The sequence below is a fragment of the Aedes albopictus genome, chromosome 2, assembly GCF_035046485.1.
Source record: "Aedes albopictus strain Foshan chromosome 2, AalbF5, whole genome shotgun sequence".
In the NCBI taxonomy this organism is placed as follows: Eukaryota; Metazoa; Arthropoda; class Insecta; order Diptera; family Culicidae; genus Aedes; species Aedes albopictus.
The window spans coordinates 305,676,885-305,701,309 of NC_085137.1; the positions used below are offsets into that span (position 1 = coordinate 305,676,885).

The window sequence follows — 24,425 nt, forward strand, 5'->3', positions numbered from 1 at the left end:
TACTCACAAAACAGATTAAATTGTGTGGAGCGGACCTGGTGTGATGGTTAGAACACTTGACTATCACGCCGAAGACCTGGGATCGAATCCCACTCCCAACAAACTCACAAAATTGAGTTCTTCCTTCGGAAGGGAAGTAAAGCGTGGGTCCCGAGATGAACTAGCCAAGGGCTAAAAATTCCGTAATACAGATAAAAAAAAGATTAAATTGCTGCATAAGCCATAATTTTGTGCTTATTTGAAATGTTTGATGATTTTGCGAATGAAATAATCAAAGATTGCCTTGGTGATCGCGACGTTTAATCAGTACTAGCAGTCCCGGCAAACTTTGTCTTGCCGTCTTGGGGTGGTTTGACAACTGTTGAAATAACACCGCACTCTAGATTGATTTCATTTCGATCGTGTTGATTTCCTTCCCAGCTCATGAAATTCAGTACTTCATCATTTTTTTTACTTTTCTAGTGGATTTTCGTAACTTTTTGTACATATAAACACAGCCACCATGAATACGAATCAAACCATGCTAGACTCATGCTGATCGGTCCACCCGTTCTTGAGTTTTGTTGCCTCAAAGGAACTTCAAACTCATTTTTATATATATAGATAATCGGTTTACGATGTTTAGTGATTCCCCCTACTGATTTGCTTAAGTGGTAGAGATAGTATGCCAGGTGGGCTGATTTTAAAAACCTACCCTCGTTTCAAATGTTCATAGCTTGTAGTATTGAAACAATAGTTTCAAACATAGGATTGTTATATAAATATTTTGTTTAGAACGCAATGGATGTTTCCAAAGATGTTTCTCTTATATCCATGCGAAACCGGGAATCTGGGTTGCTGAGACCTCGCCAAATATCTGATATATATATTCCATTAAAATCACGATACCTTTTCCTTCTACAGAATCAACCAGCTGCCTTCAGGACTCCCCCACGACCTCGCCGCCCACCAAAACGGAAGAGTATCAACAGTGTATGGATGTCCGGAATACTCGGAAGCTGGACACCGAGGCCAAATCGACTTGGTTCAAAATATCCCTCGGGGTGGTTGCCTGTATTGCCCTGTTCTTGATCATCCTCTGCTACTTCCACCGACGGAATGCAAGAAACCTTAAAGAGAACAGAAAGAAACAAAACATGTCGAAAAATGTTACCCCCATACACAGGATAAAAGTGCCACCGTCCGACGACGATCCACCGAAAGTTGTCGAGAACGGCAATCGTGATAAACTTATTACCGACTGTGATTAGCCGCGAACGCGAGTCGGGATACTGTCCTCCGCATACTCTGTCCTCACGCAAAGAAGTGCCTTCGTTCGAATGTGAAGCAATCTATTCGATCAAACAAGACTAACGACTAGGATTAAGGAAGAACGAGACAACACGTGTAAATAATAGCTAATTCCATTAGTTTAGCTTAGACTTAGGTTTACTCAAAACAATCACCTCATAGTTAGAACAATACAGTACAATATTATTATTGCCAGTTTATAAATTGATCAAAAAACTTGCCACCTACTTTTATTTAGTTTCTCCGTTTGAGAATAGTATATGTAAATGTGCGCAAAAGAAATGAATAAACATTTGCCAAGATTTAAACTACGTTGGTATCTTTAAAAGAAACTGAAAGAACTCTGAACAGGTATAGGGTCCGAGCATCGGTTTTAACCAGTCAAATGCCGTTTTTCTTTTTTGATTTTTGGTTGTATCTGGATCGGTTTTAAATGTGTAAAGGTACAAGTAGCAGTACAAGCGAACCCAAGTTAGGTTAGAGTTGCAGCCTTGATCTGTTGCGAGTGTGATCAAAAAGAAAAATAGCACAAAAAATGTATTTTTCAAAAATTTACCAGCGCAAAAAATCATTTCAAACATTAATTTAACCTTCCTAGTACATCACGTTGGGAACAGCTCGCTGACGTGGTGTACGATTTGGCTAAAAAATACCCGAATATACAATGAGGGTTAATGATGAAAACTATAAATACAACAAATGACAGCTTTCAATATTTTTTAACAGCAGATACTGAGCTAAAAAATAATTGTCGCTTGAAAAGTTGTGCTGGCCAAAATAGCAATGCGTTTCCTTTTTTCTCTCCGCCGCTGGCGAATTAGGCCACTGCATCCAGAAACTATTGTTCAATGCACAATGGGTCCAGAGCCGCATTTACGAAGACAAAAATGTTTGTGCCTAAACCTTAAATTTTAGGTACATGGTGTCTTTGGGAAAGTTTCTTCATATTTTTCGATCTTTTTTCTCATCATTGTGAAATTAGGGTGGTCACTCTAGTTTAGCTGATCCAAACATCTGCTTTTTAATAGTTTTATGTACGCTTCCAAAATGTTCCACAAAGTTGTGAAAAAACTTATTTGGAGCAAGTTTGCCGAAGAAACCATTATTCTATCTCTTATAGTTCTTAACTTATATTTTATTTAAAGAATCATGTTAGGGTGATCCACAAAATTCTGTTTCCTTGCAATAACTTTTAATCCATCCGTTTCTCGTTAAAACTTTGTTCCAAGCACTTTTAGAAATATCGATGACGCATATTTTTTTCCAAAGAGCTCAATGTTCTATCTTTCATAGTTAAAAAGATATTGGGTTTTTTCCTAAAAAATCACTTTTTTCAAAAAGTTATATCTCAAAAAGGAGCAAAATGATTTTCAATCACTGAATTGCATTGAAAAGATCGTACTCTGTTCTATTGATGGTGAAAAAATTGTGAGTACCTTTTTTGTTTGTATGTAGCTTTTTATTGAATTTTAAAAATTCGGTTTTTTACATAGAAAACCAGTTGTAACTCTTAAAATCGATGAGATGCTCTGGATGCTCTGAAAGTGCTCAGAACAAAGTATAGAGAAAAAATCAACGCAAAAAATTATATTGAATAAAAACGGATTTTCATACGGAATACGAAACAATTCAAGCAAATTTAACTCTTCTTTGCTAGTTAGATCAAAGTAGCTTGATAAATCGTCATCCATTTTATTTTAGAACCAATGTTTATTTATACTGTCATCACCATTAAGGTGCAATGTTGGTAAGATATCGTGAATTATGTATCTTTGATAGGCTTTTATGTTAACATCAATATTTACAAGTGATTTACGTTTACGGAGATAAAATTAAAATTTAATTGATGGAAATTAGCTCAAAATCACTTTATGAAGTTGAGTCTATTGACGGAATGTAGAATATAAACAAGTTTAAACTTTTTCGACTTGGCTACTTCGATCTATCTAACAGAAACGATTTGAATTTTCTTGAAATGTTTTGTTATCCATATGAAAATCCGTTTTTATTCAATATAATTTTTTGCGTTGATTTTTTCGCTATACTTTGTTCTGAGCACTTCCAGAGCACCCAAAAACTTACAATATTGTCGAAGACGCCAAGTTTGTATCTCATCGATTTTAAAAGTTACAACTGGTTTTCTATGTAAAAAACCGTATTTTTAAAATTCAATAAAAAGCTTCAAACAAAAAAGGTACTTACAATTTTTTTCACCATCAATAAAACAGAGTACGATCTTTTCAATGCAATTTGGCGATTGAAAATCCATTTGCTCCTTTTTAAGATATGACTTAAAAAAAAAGTTATTCTTTGAAGAAAAAAGCCAATATCTTTTTAACTATGAGAGATAGAACATTGAACTTTGGAAAATTGGATCTTTGGAAAAAATATGCGTCATTGATAGTTCTAAAAGTGCTCGGAACAAAGTTTTAACGAGAAACGAATGGATTAAAAGTTATTGCAAGGAAACTGAATTTCATGGATCACCCTAACATGATTCTTTAAAAAAATATAAGTTAGGAACCATAAGAGATAGAATAATGGTTTCCTCGGCAAACTTGCTCTAAATAAGTTTTTTCACAACTTTGTAGAACATTTTGGAAGCGTACATAAAACTATTAAAAAGCAGATGTTTGGACCAGCTAAACTAGAGGGACCACCCTAATTTCACAATGATGAAAAAAAGATCGAAAAATATGAAGAAACTTTCCCAAAGATACCATGTACCTAAAATTTAAGGTTTAGGCACAAACATTTTTGTCTTCGTAAATGCGGCTCTGGACCCATTGTGGCAATGGATCAACGAAGCGAACCTTGTGGGCCTCAGTATTGTGATAGTAATGGAGTTCTGTCTAACACACAAGGCCACGGTATACCTAAGTCGGCCATTGTAGCGGCCATCGTGGGATTTTGACGAGCTTGTCCTTAATCCAACCAAAGTGGTTTTCATTTCTAGCGAATGAGCAAGAAAATTTTGAAATTCCAGACTTTATGAGAATGGCGGTTTAGTTTCAGCGAGAATTATCGCATACAAAAAATCAGTAAAAACTATTAGGTTTTTTAAAGAATTTTGGCATTTCGCGAGTGTTTGAAACCGCCGGTTTTATGAAACGTTTTGACTGTCTCGCAATAGTGGCGTTTTCTCAGTTGGATGTTATTTTTGCATGTTGTGGTACTTGTTCAGTTGACAGTTCTGATAACAATCTTCTCCAAATAAGCAAGGCCTATGGATTACTGCACGAATATATACTGGCCTGCTTACTCTCACACGAAATTTGACGTTTGAGAGGTGCCGGCACCGCTCAAATGTCGAATTTTCTGTGAGAGTAAGCAGGCCAGCATAAATTCGTGCATTGGACCATTCAGTTTTTTTTACCAAACTACCACATCTCCTTTTGTTTAACAAATAATGAACTCTTAGTTGTTGACATCAAATGCATTTAGAGCACCTTCTTAGCATTCCCTGGAAAATTTATTCGGATACAATTCTAGAAATGTGTTCATGTTTTTAACCATAAAGTTCTTACACGAATCCGCCTTTTAACAAATCCGCTAATGATATGATCGGGATTACTCCATCCGGTCAGATTTCCGCGAGTGAAAGTGTAATTCTTCGCGTTTCGGTATGATACCAGTTAACGGGTCAGTAATCGTAGAGCTGATTCAATTGTACCCTCCGCGTCGATTGATACGTGTGAGGTACAACAATCCGTCCCATTAGTACATTTCGTATGGAACTATGACTCCGGCTGTTGCTGCTCAAGCTATTGTATATCGAAACAGGAGAAATGAGTGAAGGCTGACTACGAAAAACTTGGTGAGATCTTTCCTATCAAAATGCTTCATTTTTTTTATACGTGTGAAATTTACTACACTAAATACTCTTCAAAACCTTAACCGAGGCCTCAGTTCCTGGAGTACTTGTGTGACGCCATTTGTATTTATAAATGATAGTCAGAGTTTGTCCCGGCGTGGTGCACTTAGACGCCATTATTTTATCAGAGTTGTTGGCTTTTAGCAGTAGTTTTGGTCCAATAAGTTTTACAAATCAATAAAGAATCATCTGGTAAGTTTGCATAATTAATAAAAATGTTAAAAGCAAACCATCTTCATTTAGATTCAGGATTGCTGGCTGAATTAGATGTTGCTGTTACAGAATTAACGGAAAATTTACTAAAGAACCGTGCCGTTGGTTTTGTTTCATGGCATCAATTTGATTAAGAAATTACAAATATTGATCGCTTTATAAGAAATAAAAAATGAAAATCACTCAGAATGTTTATTTTTTGTTTCATTTTTCTCAAATTTTCCTTGATTTTGCATCATTTGCCGATAGTACGGTTAAAAATTTGCAAAAATTCGTAAAATAAATACTGAGGTGCTCAATAAATTGTAAAATCGTTGAAATTAAAAATTACTGGGTACTCGGTACTTTTTTTTACAAAGCATTCAGTCATAATTTGACGAGCAGCTCAGTGATTTTTGACATTTTCAGATATAACGTAATACCGAGGAGTCAAGATCATCTACTGAGGTGATCACCGAGAGCTCAGCTGTTGAGAATTCAGTAATTCGATTACTGAGCACGGTTATAAAAATTAGGTGAGTAATTAACCCTTTATTTATAAGGCAGTGGCAACTATACTGCCCCCTACTGTTTGTATTTTTTTTCTGTTTAATAATAATTTATTTCGATTTTTTTTTTTGTTTACGCAAGGTTGGGATTACTTACAACGCCTGGTATTTTTTGTACTAAACAAAGCTTTAACAACAATTTGGGAGCCATTTGCAGTCTCAAAAATGGCTAAATTTGACCGCGTGAAGAAAATTAGCTCAAACTTATTGTAAAATTATAGATTTGGTAAATATTTTAAGAAATAATCAAATTATGGATGAGCTTAACTACACTGTTTATATTATGGGTTAACCCCTAATCCACTCTAAAATCTCTTTTCCGGCTTTTTGTCGAAGTCAAAAGAAGAAAACTACAATAAACGGGCAGTGGCAAGAATATTGCCACCAGCGCTGCCACAGTGGCTTATTTCAAACGAAAAAACGGACGCATTTCAGAAACGCGTTTTCAGTTTATGGACAATAGTGTATCTTAAGTAAAAAAATGCGGGGAATCGAATGGTGCCAACCCCCTTCCCGAAAAATGACAGGAAGTATCCCATTTTGCCCTTTTTCCCCTAACAATTAGACATATTTCTATATATTAGGCCATATAGAAGCATGCCCAAGATAAAAACATGCAACAAATATGCTACTTTACATAAAAAAGTCCAAGGAATCGAATGCCGTTATCCCCATTCTTGTCAAACATCGATAAGTGGCCCAATTCACCCCTATTCCCCTATAAACTCGTCTTTTTCGAAATATTTATTCAAAATAATGCACAACTTTTAAAAAGACATTTAAAAATGATGGTATTTTATGTAGAAATGTCCAAGGAATCGAATGCCGGTATCCCCTTTGTTGCCCAACATCGATAAGTGGTCCAATTCACCCCTATTTCCCTATAAGTAGAATTGCTTGAAATATCGATCTATTACAATGCACAACTTCGAGAAGGACATTCAAAAATGATGATACCTTATGAAAAAATAGTGCAAGGAATAAAATGCCGGTATACCCTTTACTATCCAACATCTATAAGTGGCCCAATTCGCCCCTATTCCCCTATAAGTTGATATTTTTATAAATATTGATTGAAAAAAGGTAGAATCTTGATTATTACAATAAAAAATGATGGCATCTTATGTAGAAAAGATTAAGAAATTGAATACCGGCATCCCCTTTATTGGCAAACATCGATAAGTTGCCCAATTCACCCCTATTCCCCTATAAGTTCATCTTTTTTAAAATATCGATGCAAAACAATGCACAACTTTGATAAAGACATTCAAAAACTATGCAACCTTATATAAAAATGTCGAAGAAATCAAATGCCTGCATCTTCTTTATTGTGGAACATCGATAAGTGGCCCAATTTGCCCCTATTCCCCTACAAGATAATCTTTTTCATAATATTGTTTCAAAATAATGCACAACTTCGATAAAGACGTCCAAAAATGATGGTACATTATGTAAAATCGTCCAAGGAATCGAATGCCGCTATCTCCTTTATTGCAAAACATCTATAAGTGAACCAATTCACCCTTATTCCCCTATAAGTACAATTACTTGAAAATGTCGATCTATTACAATGCACAACTTCGATAAAGATTTTTAAAAATGATGCTACCCTATGAAAAAAAAAGTCTTAGCAGTAAAATGCCGCATCCCCTTTATTGTCCAACATCGATAAGTGGCTCAATTTGCTCCTATTCCCCTACAAGTTAATCTCTTTACAAATATCGGTTGAAAAATGGTACAACTTTGATTAATGCAATCAAAAATGATGGTACTTTATGTAGAGGGGAGTGTAGAATTAGCAACTAGTTAAGGCCGGACGGGACGGTGGTTGAATCGTCCGCCATTGCTCTGTTGTTACTAAGATGCAAATCTCAACTTCTACTTCATATTATGGGCTAAAAATTTGATCGTTCATTTGCTCACTTGCGGTGTACAATCGACTAAAGTTTCAGCATCGTCAGTGCAGTGGAATTTGATATTTGCATCTTCAAAATCGTGAGGCAAATTGTTAGAAAGAGAGGGAAGATAGGAAAAAATACACGTCGTCCCGTGCGGCCTTAAAATACACATAAATAAAAACAAAAAAAAAAAATATGTAGAGGATACCAAGAAATCGAATGCTGGCATCCCCTTTATTGCCAAACATCGGTAATTGGCCCAATTTACCCCTATTCTCCTATAAGTTACTTGAAAATATCGATCTATTACAATAGCGATTAACAATATTTATCAACAAGGAACACACATACAGACATTCGATTCCTTAGACTTTTTACATAAGGATCCATCATTTTTAAATGTTTTTATCGCAATTATTTTCAAAGAGATTTTAAGGGGTGAACTGGGCCGCTTATCGATGCTTTACAACAAAGGGAATACCGGCACTTTTTTATCATAAGGTTCCATCATTTTTGAATGCCTTTATCGAAGTTGTGCATTGTAATAGATAAATATTTTCAAGTAATTCTTATTTAGGGGAGTAGGGGTGAATTGGGCCACTTATCGATGTTTGGCAATAAAGGGGATACCGGCATTCAATTTCTTAATCTTTTCTACATAAGATGCCATCATTTTTTATTGTAATAATCAAGATTCTACCTTTTTTCAATCAATATTTATAAAGATATCAACTTATAGGGGAATAGGGGCGAATTGGGCCACTTATCGATGTTGGATAGTAAAGGGTATACCGGCATTTTATTCCTTGCACTATTTTTTCATAAGGTATCATCATTTTTGAATGTCCTTCTCGAAGTTGTGCATTGTAATAGATCGATATTTCAAGCAATTCTACTTATAGGGAAATAGGGGTGAATTGGACCACTTATCGATGTTGGGCAACAAAGGGGATACCGGCATTCGATTCCTTGGACATTTCTACATAAAATACCATCATTTTTGAATGTCTTTTTAAAAGTTGTGCATTATTTTGAATAAATATTTCGAAAAAGACGACTTTATAGGGGAATAGGGGTGAATTGGGCCACTTATCGATGTTTGACAAGAATGGGGATAACGGCATTCGATTCCTTTGACTTTTTTACGTAAAGTAGCATATTTGTTGCATGTTTTTATCTTGGGCCTGCTTCTATATGGCCTAATATATAGAAATATGTCTAATTTATAGGGGAAAAAGGGCAAAATGGGATATTTCCTGTCATTTTTCGGGAACGGGGTTGGCACGATTAGATTCCCCGCATTTTTTTACTTAAGATACACTATTGTCCATAAACTGAAAACGCGTTTCTGAAATGCGTCCGTTTTTTCGTTTGAAATAAGCCACTGTACGCTGGTGGCCTAAACGGGTAAAGGCATCTATATATATATATATATATATATATATTGTATTTGATGTTTATCACATTTTTTGACATATTGTAATCTAAAAACTTGTTAACAAAGCAAAAACAATCTTTTCCCCGGATAATCGAGCCATTTTTGCCGGATAATCGAACCCCGGATAATCGGGCCCCCGGTTAATTGAATCCCCGGATAATCGAGTCCGACCTGTATTGCCACCTCAAAAGCTCAATTTTTGGGTAAACGGGCAGTGGCAACTATATTGCCACCAGCGTTTTTGGGCTTAACGGGCAGTGTCAACTATATTGCCACCTAGATTTTTGAGAGTTTCTTTCAAACAAAAATTGTTTTGTACATGTAATCATGTATATAATCATTTCCATAATAGTATGCGTTGACAACTCTTCTAGTTTTCTCGACCTTATAAAGGATTAACGAATAGCCCCTTATCCGAAAGTTGCGCAAATATTTATTACCTACCCGATCATATTTTGATTTCCCTCCTCTGAGGCAAGGCCTAATTGCCAGCTCCGGCCTGGAATTCCATCCGCCGCTTTGGTTCTGAGGCGAGACATTACTGCCTGCTCCGGTAGGATTTTCATCCACCGCTATGGCATCTCCCTCTTTCGAGGCGTAATTTTTCGAATTCCCTCTAAGCCTGATCGGTGCTATCCATCGGAAAGACTGTTCATTAGCATGGGACAAAACTCAAATTCTCGCTCCAGCCGACTTTTTACATTCCATTTAGGTCCCATAAGAACTGTGCAAATTTTTGCGCGATTGTTGAAACTATAATTTAGCGCAAGCGGTTCTAAGTTTGCATAGGATTTACTATGGAAAATGTTACACTTACAGAAATAAATTTCCAGATTTCGCCCTTGTTTCCTTAATTCAAACCGAGCTGTACAAAGTCCAAATTTGTATAGAATGAGATCATTTATTCGCACTACAACACCATAGAAGATAATAGAGTTTTTGACCCCATTCCCGGCACTACAGGTAAACAAAATTGTGCATTACTTGAATTCACTAAGAAACAACCATTTTCGTCCAATTCTTCCATCTGAACCAGATGCCTTATTGCGTGAACTTGTTGTTAATAGTGATTGTTGTGAAGATTTTCTGCCGGAAAGTTGATTTTGAACGAGTTTACTGCACCTAGGGTCTGGGACCATTTGAGCAGGAGCACCTATTTTGGGCACTTGCTGCAATAACTCAGTCAATTTCCAACCGATTGACTTGAATTTTGAAACATGGCTAGCTACTGTGCCTAGCTGATCGTGTCTTAAAAATCAATCCAATCGGTTCAAAATTGACTGAGTTATAGCACCAAGTGCCCAAAATAGGTGCTCCTGCCCAAGTGGTCCCAGACCCTAGTCCAGCGCCAATTCTCCAAGCAAAATCAAATGGGAAATCACTTCGGCACCCATCTTTGTGCTGACAAAGTGCACTCGTCTGCGTGTAATAGTTGTTTTGAGCACTTGTGCGGCTTCAGAGTGAACGTGTAGCTCATTGACTGTGGTCCCGTTGCGAAAATGTTGCGGGAGAAGAATAGCCTGATCTTTTCCATATTTTGACCACTGCACTAATACACAGCTAGTTGATCAACTTACAGTGAAAATTAGAAAATATTTAATACCTTTTTCAAAAAGTTGCAGCTACTTGAACATTTTTTGAAAAGTGAAAATTTTACCTGTCCCGATCATTTTGTCTACCCCCTGTAGTTCGAAACCCTGTTACAAATGTGAGAAACCCTCCTTTTCCCCTTATCCGCGCCCTGTTGGATTTCGAAAGCCTCGGAGAATATTACAAACCTTCAATGACATTCCCACATACTAATCCAATTGCCCATTCAGGGGTCTGACTGGGCCTACCCTCCCTCAATTTGTAATATTCTCACCAACTTGGAATTATATTTTCCCGGCACATGACTTCGACAAATGTACGATGTAGTATGCAGCAGCATGATCAGTGTAACTATATCAAATGACTTGAAGATCTGATCATCTGATTTTTACAGAACTGTTTGCCTTTGCTTATCCATTCAGCTATTCCAAACATTACTGCAAACCCGAGCAAAGGCGGATAACAAAATGATAACACGTCCTGTTATCAAGTGATCATTCACTTGATAATAGTGTGTGTTATCAATTAAGTTGAATTAACAGCAAACATAACAAAAATGATAACTAAAATTTATTCCGCAAATACCAAAATGATAAGTAGTTAAGTTATTATTGAGATCAAGTTGATAACTAATTATGTAATATAATATTTTGTTCAAAATTATCTCTAGTTATAAACATGAAATAATACATCTGTTTGATAACAGGTTTTGTTATCAATTAGTTATCATTCAGAACTAATCGATAAAACGACCAAAACAGTAAAAAACTACTTGACCAACATCGTTAGCAATTGAAAAAAGATTATTTTAACTTTTTAACCACGGTTTCAGTTATTGCACTCAGTAGGTCTCGAACCCTGATCGAGTGATTAGCAGTCGCAGCCGATAGCCCCCGTTGGTCCATTATTGAGATATCGAGTGCTTTAAAGCGTAGTGCTCTGGCGTTGAAGGTAGAAAGCGAAATCTATTTTTAGATTCGAGTTTCACCAAGCCATCAGTTTCTGGAAAAAAAATCAAATGTGCGCTTGGAAACTGATAACATATTTTGATATCATTTAGTATATTTTGTTATCAAAATATAGCAAAAATATCGATAACTAAATTGGTTGTCATGTAGTTATTACATATTTGAAAAGATGATAACCAAAACGACAAAAAGATAACACCGATAACACAGTTTATTATCAAAGTGATATCATTTTGTTACCCGCTCTTACTCGGGAAGTACATCGACCACATGCCTGGAATCAATGCTTCCTGAATGATATAATCCAAGCCCAGGGATTTTAAAACTGCTTGAATTTCACCCTGAAAAACAGTTGGTCACGTATCCAAAGCAATTGATACCTACATTCAGGGATGGGAACACTCACTTGCGAAAAGTTACACTCACTTGCTGTTTTCTCAGCTCAGAAGCATGTAATCAAGAAACGATGTATGGACGACTTTTGGCTTGTGGTTTTGTCTAAAAGTTTGTCGAATAGAAAAGGGGTGGCATACCCATACCTTAGTCGTGACAGAGCTGTGAAAGCGACTCTCCACGAGGTGAGTGTAATTTACATTCACCTCGTGGAGACTTGCCTTCGCAGCTCCCTCACGCCTTCGATATGAGTTTGCAACCCATACTTTGTTCGGCAAACTTTTAGGCAAAACCAAAAGGCAAAAGTAGTCCATACATCGTTTCTTGATTGCACGCTTCTGACCTGAGATAACAGCAAGTGAGTGTAACTCTTCGCAAGTGAGTGTTCCCATCCCTGCCTACATTAATTCCTGGGCCAGTCATACCTGCTCCAACAATATTCCCAACAAACATTTTTGCTGTACAGGAGTGGAACAAACAGCTCTTAAACACACTTCAGCTCAACAAGCTGTTGTTCAGCTAGTTCTGTTTTTTGGGTTGTCCAATTTCGAATCATCAGTATAAAATATGACCGATACTGGTTGTAGCTCCAAACCACCATTTGTCCACCGATTTCGCCCAGCATTAATAATGTGAAAAGAATGTTTAAAGTTGTATCGTCTGCTCATCTAATCATCATCGTTTGGAATAAGTGAATTGGTTGATACTAATTGCTTTCAAAATACTGAGATTCCTTCTTACGTCACCCTCAAAGAAGTTTATACATAGATCTGTTTACCTTCAGAACACTCTTTGCAGCTTCTTTTTGAATACATTGATAAAATGAAAGTATGTGAAGAAAAGTGTAAAATGATGTTAAGTTTTCATAGCTCATTATATAAGTCATAAATGGTCAAAATTTAATTACATTCGGTTCATTGAATCCGGAGGTATAACACGTCAAAGTTAGCTATCGGATAATTATACCTTTTTCTAGACTGTTTCAAACTTCGTGCAGAATAGCCCGATCTTTTTAAAATGTTGACCACTGATACACAACTAGTTGATCAATTTACAGTGAAAATTTGATAATACTTGATGCACTTTTCGAAAAGTTACAGCTAGTTGAACTTTTTTTTGAAAATTTTGCCTGTCCCGATCATTTTGTAAATCCCTCTATGCTTTACTAGTTCCCTACTAAAGGTGCAAATTCCAAGTAAGTCCATTTATTCCAACAATATATGGTGAATATTTTCCATGAGTGGTGAATAAAATAGGTGAATCGATGCAAAAAGCTCAAAAAAGTTTCTTTCTTCGTTGGTATGAACAGTGACTATATTGCCATACAGACGCAAAAAAAAAGATCTCAATACATCCAAAACTGGTTCAGATTAACGAAAATGCCTATAACCACTTGTGTTATTTTCATTCGACGAAGACGAGTTCAGTTCAAGACATATATTACATTGGAGCACAAGTAAATACTTGAGTTTATGCTGTTATTGTTGTTACGGCTTAAGGCTTAAGGAATCCAAAGTATTTTATATTATACATAAATATTCTAAATAGAAGTGCATTTATAAGTTGAGAGTAAAGTTCATAATCGAAACTGGAGCAGAGCAACCTTTGCTCTAGCAGTGCAAGTTCCAGCAGAATCTTATCGCTCCACGTAAAGCAATTCAAAAGACTTAAATTAACAAACGATAAGAAGATAAACGTTGGTGAAGATGACGACGGGGCAACAACCGGCGCATTTAATAATTGAACAATTTGGAACGGTTCGTCGGATTACGATCAACAACCCCCGCAAAAAGAATGCCATTAATATGCAAGCTTACGGCGATCTGACCGATCAACTGAATGCTGCCGATCGGGATGACTCGGTTTCGGTGGTTGTCCTGATGGGGTTCGGCGATTTCTATAGTTCCGGTAACGACATCAGTGGAATACTGACTAGCAATCAGTCGGTTGAGGAAAGGCTGAAAACATCCAATGGGAAACTGTTCAACATGGTGAAAGCGTTCTATAGCTTTAGTAAACTGCTGATCGGGGTGGTAAATGGACCGGCCATCGGAATCGCTGCCACCACGGTGATACTCTGTGACGTGCTGTATATGGTTGATACGGTAATTGAGGATTAGAGAATATATTGATGTACAGCGGGTGGCCAAAATGTTTGGGATAGGCAACTTTTTTTTCTATCACAAAAAAGTTCAACATGCTGTAACTTTTCATAGAGTGCATCAAAAAATCTCAAATTTTGACTGTTTGTCAAGCTATTATATGTGCGTCATTGGTTCGAATTTGGTCTCGATTTGTTAATCTTTTGCAATTTAGAACCGTTTTCATAAAACACTATTTTTCAGACAGCTTTTTGCCTCAGAAACCAGTGAACCGAATTGAATGAAATTTTGAACTTTTATCAACATTATACTAGTGCTTCACAAGTTATTAAATGTATTTTTTTTACATCAATGTCATTAAATTTTAGTATTGATATGCAAAGAAATTTTACTGATGTTTTCAAGATATCTCCAATTAGATATATTAGAGCCTATTTGGATTGAAGGAAGGACACATTTAGTTATTTTTGTATGGTATTGTGAATTTGACTTAATTTTCTCTATATAGGTGAAAATGTCAAACCGGTATAATTTTATTCGTCGTGAGAAAATATAACATTTTATACAGTCGTATGAAGTATATCAATATATTGTTGATAAACGTTCAAAATTTCATTCGGTTTGGTTCACTGGTTTTGGAGATATGACAGTTCAAAAATTGGGTATCTAAAAAATAGTGTTTTGCGAGGAGAACGGTTCTAGCTTCGCGGAAGATTAACCAATCGAGCCCAAATTTGTACCAGTGATGCACATATAATAGGTTGACAAACAGTCAAAATTTGAGAATTACGCTATATGAAAAGTTACAGCATGTTGAATATTTTTAGAGAGAGTAAAAAAAGTTGCCTATCCCTAACTTTTGGCCACCCCCTGTACATTTACCCATTCATATAGAGGAACGGAACCCATCTTAAACAAAGTGCTCTCATTTTCATCCTATCTAAAACGAAGCTAGTAAGCACTATTTGTTTTATTTATCATTTTTATAGTTTTTGTTAGGAATGAGCAAGCATGATAACAAAAAGTATGGACAAAATCAATGTCTCTAAATCTGTCAGATTCAAGCAAACTAGACGTAAAATTGAGCTGGACAAGTCCAAGAATGACAAGAATATTATAATGAAAAGCGTGAAAAACGATGATTTTCCACATTTGGCACGTAATTTAAGCGATTGCGCTCCGATTATATGGAACCAACCAATTAACTACCATCCTCCTCCTACACTGCCTATGATCGCATAAGTCCCATATCGACACCAACATTTCAAAAGGGCGTAACTGGTTTTGGAATCATCACCTTCTTTTAAAGCTGTGGATCATGTGTTATGATTTCCATGTTTTTCACAACAAGTACCAAATGGGAAAAACTCTCCTCCTTCCGACAAGGAGTGGTTTGAGTGTAAGGGAGGCAGTACGACCTACAGCTTTGAAAGGAGGTATTACTTCCAAATGCAGTTACGCCCTTTTGAAATGTTGGTGCCGATATTTGCTGGGTTTCCTATTCATATGGGACAGTTATGCGATCAAAGGCAGTGTACACCTTCCATTTGCTGCCGTAAATAGTAAGATGGGACCACCTGGTATTACATTAGAATTCAAAGTGGGAGATCGTATTGCCCCACCTGAAGGTGCGTTTTGCCCCCAACAGTTTTTCAGTACTTAGTTACGAATTGGTGTGAAGCAATAACGATTTTTCAAACCATGTTTTTCAGTCTTTACTAATCGATACCAAGATCGAGACTTTCAGCCCGAGGCTGGTTCGTCTCCACAGAATTATGGGTAATAACTTTTAATAATATTTTTTAAAGACACTTTACCACTTACGTGGCATTCGTGTCTGAGAATTATGGTTAAGTTAAATCAAATAACATATTGTGGAACCACCATTTTTCCATATAAACGAGAGTGGGTCATTCTAAATTGTGCAACTTAAATACACTCACACAATCTGAATCTTGTCGCATCACTCGCTTAGGGGCCATCCATTAAGTACGTCACGGGCTTAGGGGGAGGGGGGGGGGTTTGTAAAGGGGTTTGTTGTGTGACAAGCAATGTATTAGGTATAGGAAAACCCCGTACGAAGGGGGGAGGGGGGGTCCAATTATCCGAATTTTGGCGTGACGTACTTAATGGATGCACCCTTATAGTGAATCCCAAACCAACCCATTCAAAATATGAAACTCCTTGACACCTATGGGGGCGCCGGTAAGTCGCTGGCCTTTCATAAAGTGGATGTCATATCATCACATCCTTTCCTATCCTCGTAACGGAGAAGATGGGCGTGGTCGACCATGAAAGTTTTCATGTCTTTTTACTTCAACCTCTAATTGGATAGCTATTCCCTCCCGAAAAGCATTCCATAGACCATAAGTATTTAATTAGAATAGGACTATTGTAACATGCCAACTTTCAGTATGCAATCTACGAATTACTCCGTTTCTACGAAACGCAACGCAACGCAATAACGAAGCAACATTTTCAAAATCGGTTTTCGTACACATGTAGAGTATGGATCAAAGTATCTTCTGATTTTTTTTTTTGTGGTGGATTTTTTTTTATTTTTACAGAAACCGTTTTTGTGTCAAAAACGGTTTCTGCAAAAACGAAAAACATTTTCCAACGCAAAAAAAATCAGAAGATACTTTGATCCATACTCTACATGTGTACGAAAACCGATTTTTAAAATATTGCTTTGTTATTTAGGGTGACAATGGGTATTATCGGCAGGTTTGTTCTCTTCGTCAAGGGGAGTTTTTGTCAGCCAAATTGCCTGAAACTTGGCCATATCATTCAGCTTAGTTGGGAAGGATTTGAGACCAACTTTTAGTTCAATAGGTTTCAAAAAAAACCCAAAGACGAAGAGACCAAACGGCCGAGAATAGGTAATTTCCCCTATTAAAAAAAAAAAAAAAAAAAAAAAACAAAAACCAAAAAATGAGGAAATGCTTCCAGTTTCGCCTTGAGGCATTGAGGTGCGCAGACAACTTATTTTTTTACGATATTACTTTGCATAGATGATCATTTTTTACAGCATGAACAATGAAAAAATCTAGTGATAGCTAATTACCCGATTTTGTCAGCCTTTTTTGAAATAGAAAAATAAATGTGTTTTGCATTCAGCATTTCAATTTAATAATCAATATTATTTAATGCAATTGATATCTTTAGGCGTCATAAAAAATACGCAATGAACAAAGCTCGTGTAACTTTTGAAAACGGCCAAACTTTTTTTTGCAAAGTAACACATTTATGCCAACCCGTAACGTGGGTAGATCACCTTAGAATGGTACGTTGCGGTGTAAGATCCTCTCCTCTTCTCTCCTCTTCTTGGCGTAACGTCCTCACTGGGACAAAGCCTGCTTCTCAGCTTAGTGTTCTATGAGCACTTCCACAGTTTTTAACTGAGAGCTTCCTCTGCCAATGCTTCCTCTGCCAACCATTTTGCATGTATATATCGTGTGACAGGCACGAAGATACTCTATGCCCAAGGAAGTCGAGGAAATTTCCTTTACGAAAAGATCCTGGACCGACCGGGAATCGAACCCGTCACCCTCAGCATGGTCATGCGGAATACCCGTGCGTTTACCGCCTCGGCTATATGGGCCCCTGCGGTGTAAAATCTACCAAATCAAATTTTGATCTTGATATTTACCGTATTTATAAATATTCCTAGATCAAAGTTGATGCACTTTTTTGTGTTTTGTAGTTTATTTTGTTTCAATGTACTGCTAATTAACATTTTATTTCAGCAGGATTCAGGTAAACTTATCGTATGATATAAATAATATTGTAAAAATAGGTAATTGTGGCGAGCATATCACTAATATGTAGCTTATTTGACGTACGATGTTAATATTATTTTATATTTCAGATTATCAACCGAAGAATCTAGTAGCTACCTAGCCAACGGCTGAAAGTTCCTATAATAAAGATAAATCAATCAATCAAGAATCTAATAATTTAACCAAATGCCATCAAGGCGCTGTCCATAAACTACGTAGACTTAGCCGTAGCTATCTCAGAACCTACCCTCCCCCTCGTAGACTTTTTGCCACAACAAATTTTTGAAATTTGTGTGGAGCGTAGACTTGGGCCAGACCCCCCGTCCCCCGTTTTAAGAGTCTACGTAGTTTATGGACAGACCTCAAGATGACGAGGAAACCAGGATGAATCGGACAGACAACTAATTCGAAGTCTAACAATGGTGTGCCTGAACGTTGACCAAGCGTATCCTTTGGAGTTTACCCTTCCACTAACAACACCCAAATTCCCGTGATACCTAGGCCTGAGAGCAGGGCTGAAAATCGTCGCCGTACGACCAAAAAAGTCGACGACGAGAACGAAAACTAGATCGTCATCGTTGCTCGTTCCACATCGGATGACTCATTCAAGCCAGCGAATCGTCGTGAAGGGCTTGCGTCGTGACGAAAACAAAATCTCCATTCGCTTTGTTTCGCTCTTCGTCCAAGTGCATCTAGCCGACGGAATCAATGTTGCCACCAGCAACACACAAAAAAAAGATTTTAATAAAAAAATAATTGCACTTGGAATCAAACAACGAACCTCTAGATTGCCAATCCAGCACTCTTACCAACTGAGCTAGTGAGGTTTCACATTACCGTAAGTGCCGAAACGCCAATAAAAGCTATTCACAGTTGGCGTTCGCTTGGCCCGTCGTCGCTTATTTCCAGGGAACAAAGAGGACGATGGAAAAGTTGGTGGGTGACTATTTATGATTGAGCTTCGTCGTGACGCCCGCAGTCGGCGACGAAAAGGCTAATCGTCACCGTTGTTCTTTCGGACGAAGATTGTTTTATTGTTATCTTCACGCAGTGGTGACGAGAAGGACGTTTGTCAACCCTGCCTGAGAGATCGTAGAGCTGTCTACATTTTTCATAGGTGTCCAAAACTAACCATCCTTTCTCATGCCTCAGCAGTCGCAAGGGCGTGGCCAAGACAGTACTCGACCATTGCAGGATTATGTCAGTCTTGTCTAAGAGTCAGAGATAAGTCCCAAATCTTTGTGCTTTGGTTCGGACGGGAAGGAGGCATCCCTCATAACAGCGATCTAGGACTGAACAACCTACGAATTTGTGCTAATGTTAGTAACACATTTATGCCATTTTAGCACCCAATCCTAGCCAATGTTTTAAGCCAATATTGTTTTAAATTGCTAAAAGATTCCAGCTCTCTCTCTTTGGCGTAACGTTCCAACTGGGACATAGCATGTTCCTCGGTTTGGTATTTGTGAGAACTTTCACATTTTTCAACTGAGATCCCCCACAGCCAATGTCTATTTTGCATATAATCGTGTGATAGTCATGAAGATATCGACACTGATTCTTCATTAGGGCCTAACTGACATTTTCGATTTCTCTTCATCGATCCTCTCTTTGTGTTATTACGAAAAGTGTATTAAGTTTTCCAAAGATTTTTTGGTTGAAATGCGAAGACTACGACTACATCTTGCTCTAGAAACAAAAAGAATAATGATTTTGTTTGTTTTGATCAAGTTATTAGCGAAAGAGAGAGTCGACGAAGAGAAATCGATAAAGTCAGTTAGGCCCTTAAGAAAAATCATTGTCGATATGTTATACACAAGGTAGTTAAGAAATGTCGATTATGAAACGGTTTTGGGCTAACCAGGAATCAAACTCGCCACCCTCCGCATTGTTTTGCTGATTGCAGGTGCGCTTACCACATCGGCTATATCCTATATGGGCTTAAAAACTATTTTTCTTAATTGCCTCTGGAACAGAACAAAGAATTAACGCTGCCTGTTATTTGTGATTACCAGTCAGCCAATTTACTTTTTCTTACCGGCATCTCTGGGATTCCTCCAGGTTTTCTTGTTAGGATTGCTCCAGACATTTATCATGAGATTTGTGTTAGAGATTTCCTACTTGGATTGCTTCAAAAATTGCTGTCAGAATTCTTCCAGGGATTTATTCATTAGAAACCTTTAAGGAATTGAGGTGGAATTACTCAAGAATTTTTGCTTCGTTTCTTGTAAGTATATTTGCTGGTGTTTCTCCAAGAATTCCGCCAGAAGTTTTTAAAGATTTTTTTTTTTCGGGGATTTTATTACGATTCATTGTGTGTATCTTTAAGATTTTTCCAAGCATTCGTCCTGTGATTTCTCCAGAATCTTTTCTTGCGATTCGTTTAGGAGCTTCTGCTAGGATTTCTCCAAAAACGTCCTTTTCAAAAAAAATGCAACATTATCTCTAACAGCGATGTATCCAGGGGTTTCTCCAAGGATTTCTGCAATAATTTCTCCTACAATTGCTACGTGGATTTATCCAAGGATTTTCCTAGCGATTCATTCAAGACCAAGTTCAAGACATCCTACTGGGATTTCTCCATACATATCTGCTGTGATATTCCAGGAACTTCTGCTGGAGTTCATCCAAGATTTTTTTTCTGGAAATTTCTATAAGAATTCTTACAGATATTTTCCTAAGAATTGTTCACGCATTCTTCCCATGATACCCCCAGGGATTCCTTCAGGAACTCCTGCTGAGATTTCTCCAAAAAAAATTGCTGGTATTCTAGTAGGACTTGATCCAGTAATTTCTAAAAGAGCTCCTCTAGTGATGTATTCAGAAAATTTTTGTGATGTTTTTTGTGCAATAATTCCTTATAAATTACTTCGTGCATTAGTCCATGAATAAATCTACGGAAGGCACAAATTTCACAAAAGGTGGAGAACGTGCTTCTGAAGCCAACCTGATGAATGAATTTCTTAAAATGTTCCTCTATTAATGCCTTCAATTATTACTCATATAGAATTTCCTCTAGAGTTTTCACCTCTTACCTCTTAGTATTCCTATACGAAATCTCTTGACATTGCTTCTGAAATTCCTTTAGAAAATCTGGTTGGAAACTCTCCTGGAATTCATGCTAGAATTTATCAACCCATTTCTGCTGTGATTGCTCCTTAACCCGGGAGCGGTCGCGTCGTGTACTGAGTACACGCACCATGAAAAATGCACGCATGTGGTACACAGCGTGAGCGCGGTGTCGCTGCAGGTAGTCAAAGACGCGACTGCTCGAGGGTTAAACTGCTTTAGATGTTTCCCCAGTACTTTTTCCAGGAATTCCTTCATGGATTTCTCAAGGAAATTTTTTCAAAGATTGCAGGGATTCTTTCAATGATTTTTCAGGAAATGCTCCAGAATTTCCTCCAAGGATGCCTTTAGGGAGTTTCAACGGAGATTGCAGTAAGGATTCTTTCAAACATTACTTAGGGGATTTATCCGGAGCTCCTGTAAGAATTTCTGCAGAAACTACTTACGGGATTCCTTCGGGAATGTTTTGGGGATTACGTTCCGTTATTCCTCGGGTAATTTCCCCAGAAATTCCCCCAAACATTTCTTCAAAGATTTCTTCTTAGAGATTAGGCTCTGGAAAAGCAGCAGAAATTTAGCCAATTCGAGCAGTATGAGTGTCTATACTTGTTTATCAGATTCAGATGTTGGTTCATTTTCTCTGGTAAGCTGCGCTAACCAGTGTCAACTGTCTTCTGTTGACCACAATTGCTATAAGCTAGGAGAAGGCTGTATTCCAGTAGGGATGTAATGACAAGAAAAAAAAAGAAATAAAAGATTTAATAGTTCTGCTGTAAAAAGTACTGCATGTTAACTTTATTAAATACCTTTTTTCCGATTTTTTACCACAAAAGGATCGTTTAAATATTACGTAACGCAAAATTTGGCAATTTTAGAGCCTATCCGCTATCCCTTCCCCGCGTAATTATTTTTGTAAGAGAAACTTTGAAGTTTTGCATGAAGCGTAACACAGCGCTGGACCCCCCCCCCCCCCTTCCCCTCATTGGCGTTACGTAATATTTGAACGAACCCAAAGCAGACCCTCCACACCTATCTCCGTCTCTGACGTGCTTGGAACATTTTTTCATGAATAAAAAATGATTTTAAAATATGTCCCGATTTTGTCAGATACCCGATTTTATCAACCCAAAATGATACCAGGGGCTGACAAATCGGGTCCTTACTGTACTTGATACATGAAATGCTTCTCTTCCAACAGGCTTACTTCTACACTCCATTCTCGGCCCTAGGACTGTGCGCGGAAGGATGTTCTTCGTACACATTCCCCAAGCTGATGGGGCGTAGCAAGGCATCGGAGATGTTACTTCTTAATCACCGGATGAGCGCACAGGAAGCACTGCAGTTTAACGTGGTCGCCGAGCTGTTCAAACGAGAGGACTTCGAAACGAAACTATGGCCGCGAATCCTCCTGTACGGAGAGCTTCCGATAGGATCCATCATGGCAACCAAGCAACTGATGAAGCGGTTCGAAGTCGACGAACTTGAAAAAGCAAACCGCAACGAAGTGGACACTTTGGCCAAACGGTGGCTCACCGAGGAAGCCATGCAGGCTGTGATGAATTTTATGACCAGGAAAAGCAAAATGTAGTATGAAGTTATGAAATGAATAGAATACAAAATTGAGTGAAACCTATGGTTATAGAAAGCGCATTATCCGAACTCCTGCTATATTAGGAATCGACAGGAAAAATGAAAATTTGCAATTTTATAAGAGTAACGAAATTTGCGACCGGGGAGCTGCGAGAAAGTCAAGAAATACCGCAAAATTTGTAAAAAATTAAAAATATATTGCAAAATCGGTGATAAAGTCGTTTGTAGCTAATCATCAAATTTCGGAATAGTATTCCTAGAATTAGGAACAGTCACGATATACGAATGCAAAATGGCCAATTAGCAAAAAAAATCTCAACAACAAAAGTGCTCATAAAACACTTAACATTAGGCTGAGAAGCAGACTCTGTCGCAGTTGGGACATAGCACCAAAGAGAAGAATATATGAAGGGCCAATAACAGATAATGTACCTATATGATGCTTTCTTTCGCTTCCACCCTTACATATATGACCACAACTTTTACTTTAACTATTTCAACAATAATTCTGCATATATTACAAATCGAAAATCCTTTTGGTGGTACTCACAGTTAGGAAGAACCTTCCGCTGTCCGTTGTCCCTGTTGCTGTGGTCTAGCGGGGGAGGAAATTATCCCTAACATTTGACAGTCTGCCTCCAGTAAGGTGAGGTCTTTGTCCGATCCGAGGAATCTCGTCGACAGCTCAAGATCACGAACCCGTAATCGAACCCGGGCCCCACGGACGTAGTCCCTTTGGAATAAAAAAAAAGTGGATTAAATTTGTAGCTTTATCTGAACATGCTTCGCTTTACTTACTCGGCATTTTTCACTGGTCTAGTACAAACGCAGTGGAACTTCCAGCCGAAGTCGATATATAAATCATCCTCTACGACGTGGAAGATTTTTCCGGTCACTACTTTGTTTTCCGGATCTCCTAGCTGTAAAATTAATATTACAATAAATAATTTGACATAGATACTAAGTTTATTACTCTCATTTAAAAACTTACATCCACAAATTTGGAATTTCTCATCAGCGAAACGAACGTCTTCGATGGCTCATCTTTGCCCTTGTCTGCCAGTGGTGTGGCATGCTTCTCGAATGCCTTGGCGAATCCACCGAGCTTCCGATCTTCACTCTGTTTTTCCTCCACCGCTTGATTTTCCGCGGGGATATCGCTGAATGTTTCGCCTTTCGAGCCACTACAAAACCGGACCGCGCTACAACATATCCGCTGGATTTTGAACGAGCTTATAATCGGTTGCTTAAGTGGAAAAACTTTCAATAAATGCGACATTTTCCGGGAAAATTGAGAAAAACTTTGCCGTAAAACGCGTGAGGCAGCCGCAAGCTGTTTTGTAATCAATATTTTGACGTTTATGATTTTTGTTTTTTTTTTTTTAGTTGCGAAGGTGCGTTTAGTGCATGTTACTGTTTCTGAAGGGCCAAGAAATATTTTACGAGCGAAAGGCCCAACCGTTCGCAATGCTGTTTTATTTTGTATGGCGAGTTTTAAAATTTTGCACTAGCCCCTCTCTGAAGCAATACCTTCTTGGTGGTTCCGGAGAGACGTAGGGTTTGGCGACCATAGGAATGGTTTAGTGGGTACGAGGAGAGAGTAGTCCTGGATTTTACTACTGTTGTAGAAGACGGCCTGTCAGACCTACACTACCCAAACCTTCTGTTAG

The 24,425-nt window shown here is 37.7% G+C and overlaps 3 protein-coding genes across 4 annotated transcripts in view; 2 read left to right on the forward strand and 1 right to left on the reverse strand.

Annotated features, from left to right (window-relative positions):
* The window catches only part of LOC115270173 (leucine-rich repeat-containing protein 4C), a 43,262-nt gene extending 41,664 nt beyond the window's left edge, over nt 1-1,598 (forward strand). For both annotated transcript variants that reach the window (XM_062852190.1, XM_062852191.1), the window contains exon 5: nt 904-1,598. In XM_062852190.1, the coding sequence (XP_062708174.1) occupies nt 904-1,250 (347 nt within the window). In that variant the 3' untranslated portion in view covers nt 1,251-1,598. The remainder of the gene's footprint in view (nt 1-903) is intronic.
* Nucleotides 1,599-13,605: 12,007 nt separating this feature from the next.
* Nucleotides 13,606-22,798, forward strand: LOC109428708 (enoyl-CoA delta isomerase 2). The gene is made up of 2 exons (XM_029879415.2): nt 13,606-14,317; nt 22,364-22,798. The coding sequence occupies exons 1-2, from the start codon at nt 13,919-13,921 to the stop codon at nt 22,751-22,753; spliced, it is 789 nt and encodes a 262-aa protein (XP_029735275.2). The 5' UTR covers nt 13,606-13,918; the 3' UTR covers nt 22,754-22,798.
* Nucleotides 22,799-23,235: 437 nt separating this feature from the next.
* Nucleotides 23,236-24,114, reverse strand: LOC109424273 (small ribosomal subunit protein bS1m). The gene is made up of 3 exons (XM_019699364.3): nt 23,747-24,114; nt 23,554-23,675; nt 23,236-23,488 (listed from the first exon to the last, which is right to left on the reverse strand). Exons 1-3 carry the CDS (start codon nt 24,032-24,034, stop codon nt 23,308-23,310), a joined length of 591 nt encoding a protein of 196 aa, XP_019554909.3. The 5' UTR covers nt 24,035-24,114; the 3' UTR covers nt 23,236-23,307.
* Between the last annotated feature and the right edge of the window lie 311 nt (nt 24,115-24,425).

Bases quoted from the DNA above. Each gene is read 5' to 3' on its own strand.
- LOC109428708 (XM_029879415.2), top strand. From the start codon at position 13,919: ATGACGACGGGGCAACAACCGGCGCATTTAATAATTGAACAATTTGGA. The intron at 14,318-22,363 runs GTAATTGAGGAT...CTCTTCCAACAG, and splicing joins TGCTGTATATGGTTGATACG to GCTTACTTCTACACTCCATT.
- LOC109424273 (XM_019699364.3), bottom strand. From the start codon at position 24,034: ATGTCGCATTTATTGAAAGTTTTTCCACTTAAGCAACCGATTATAAGC. The intron at 23,676-23,746 runs GTAAGTTTTTAA...TTAATTTTACAG, and splicing joins GAAATTCCAAATTTGTGGAT to CTAGGAGATCCGGAAAACAA. The intron at 23,489-23,553 runs GTAAGTAAAGCG...TTTATTCCAAAG, and splicing joins AGACCAGTGAAAAATGCCGA to GGACTACGTCCGTGGGGCCC.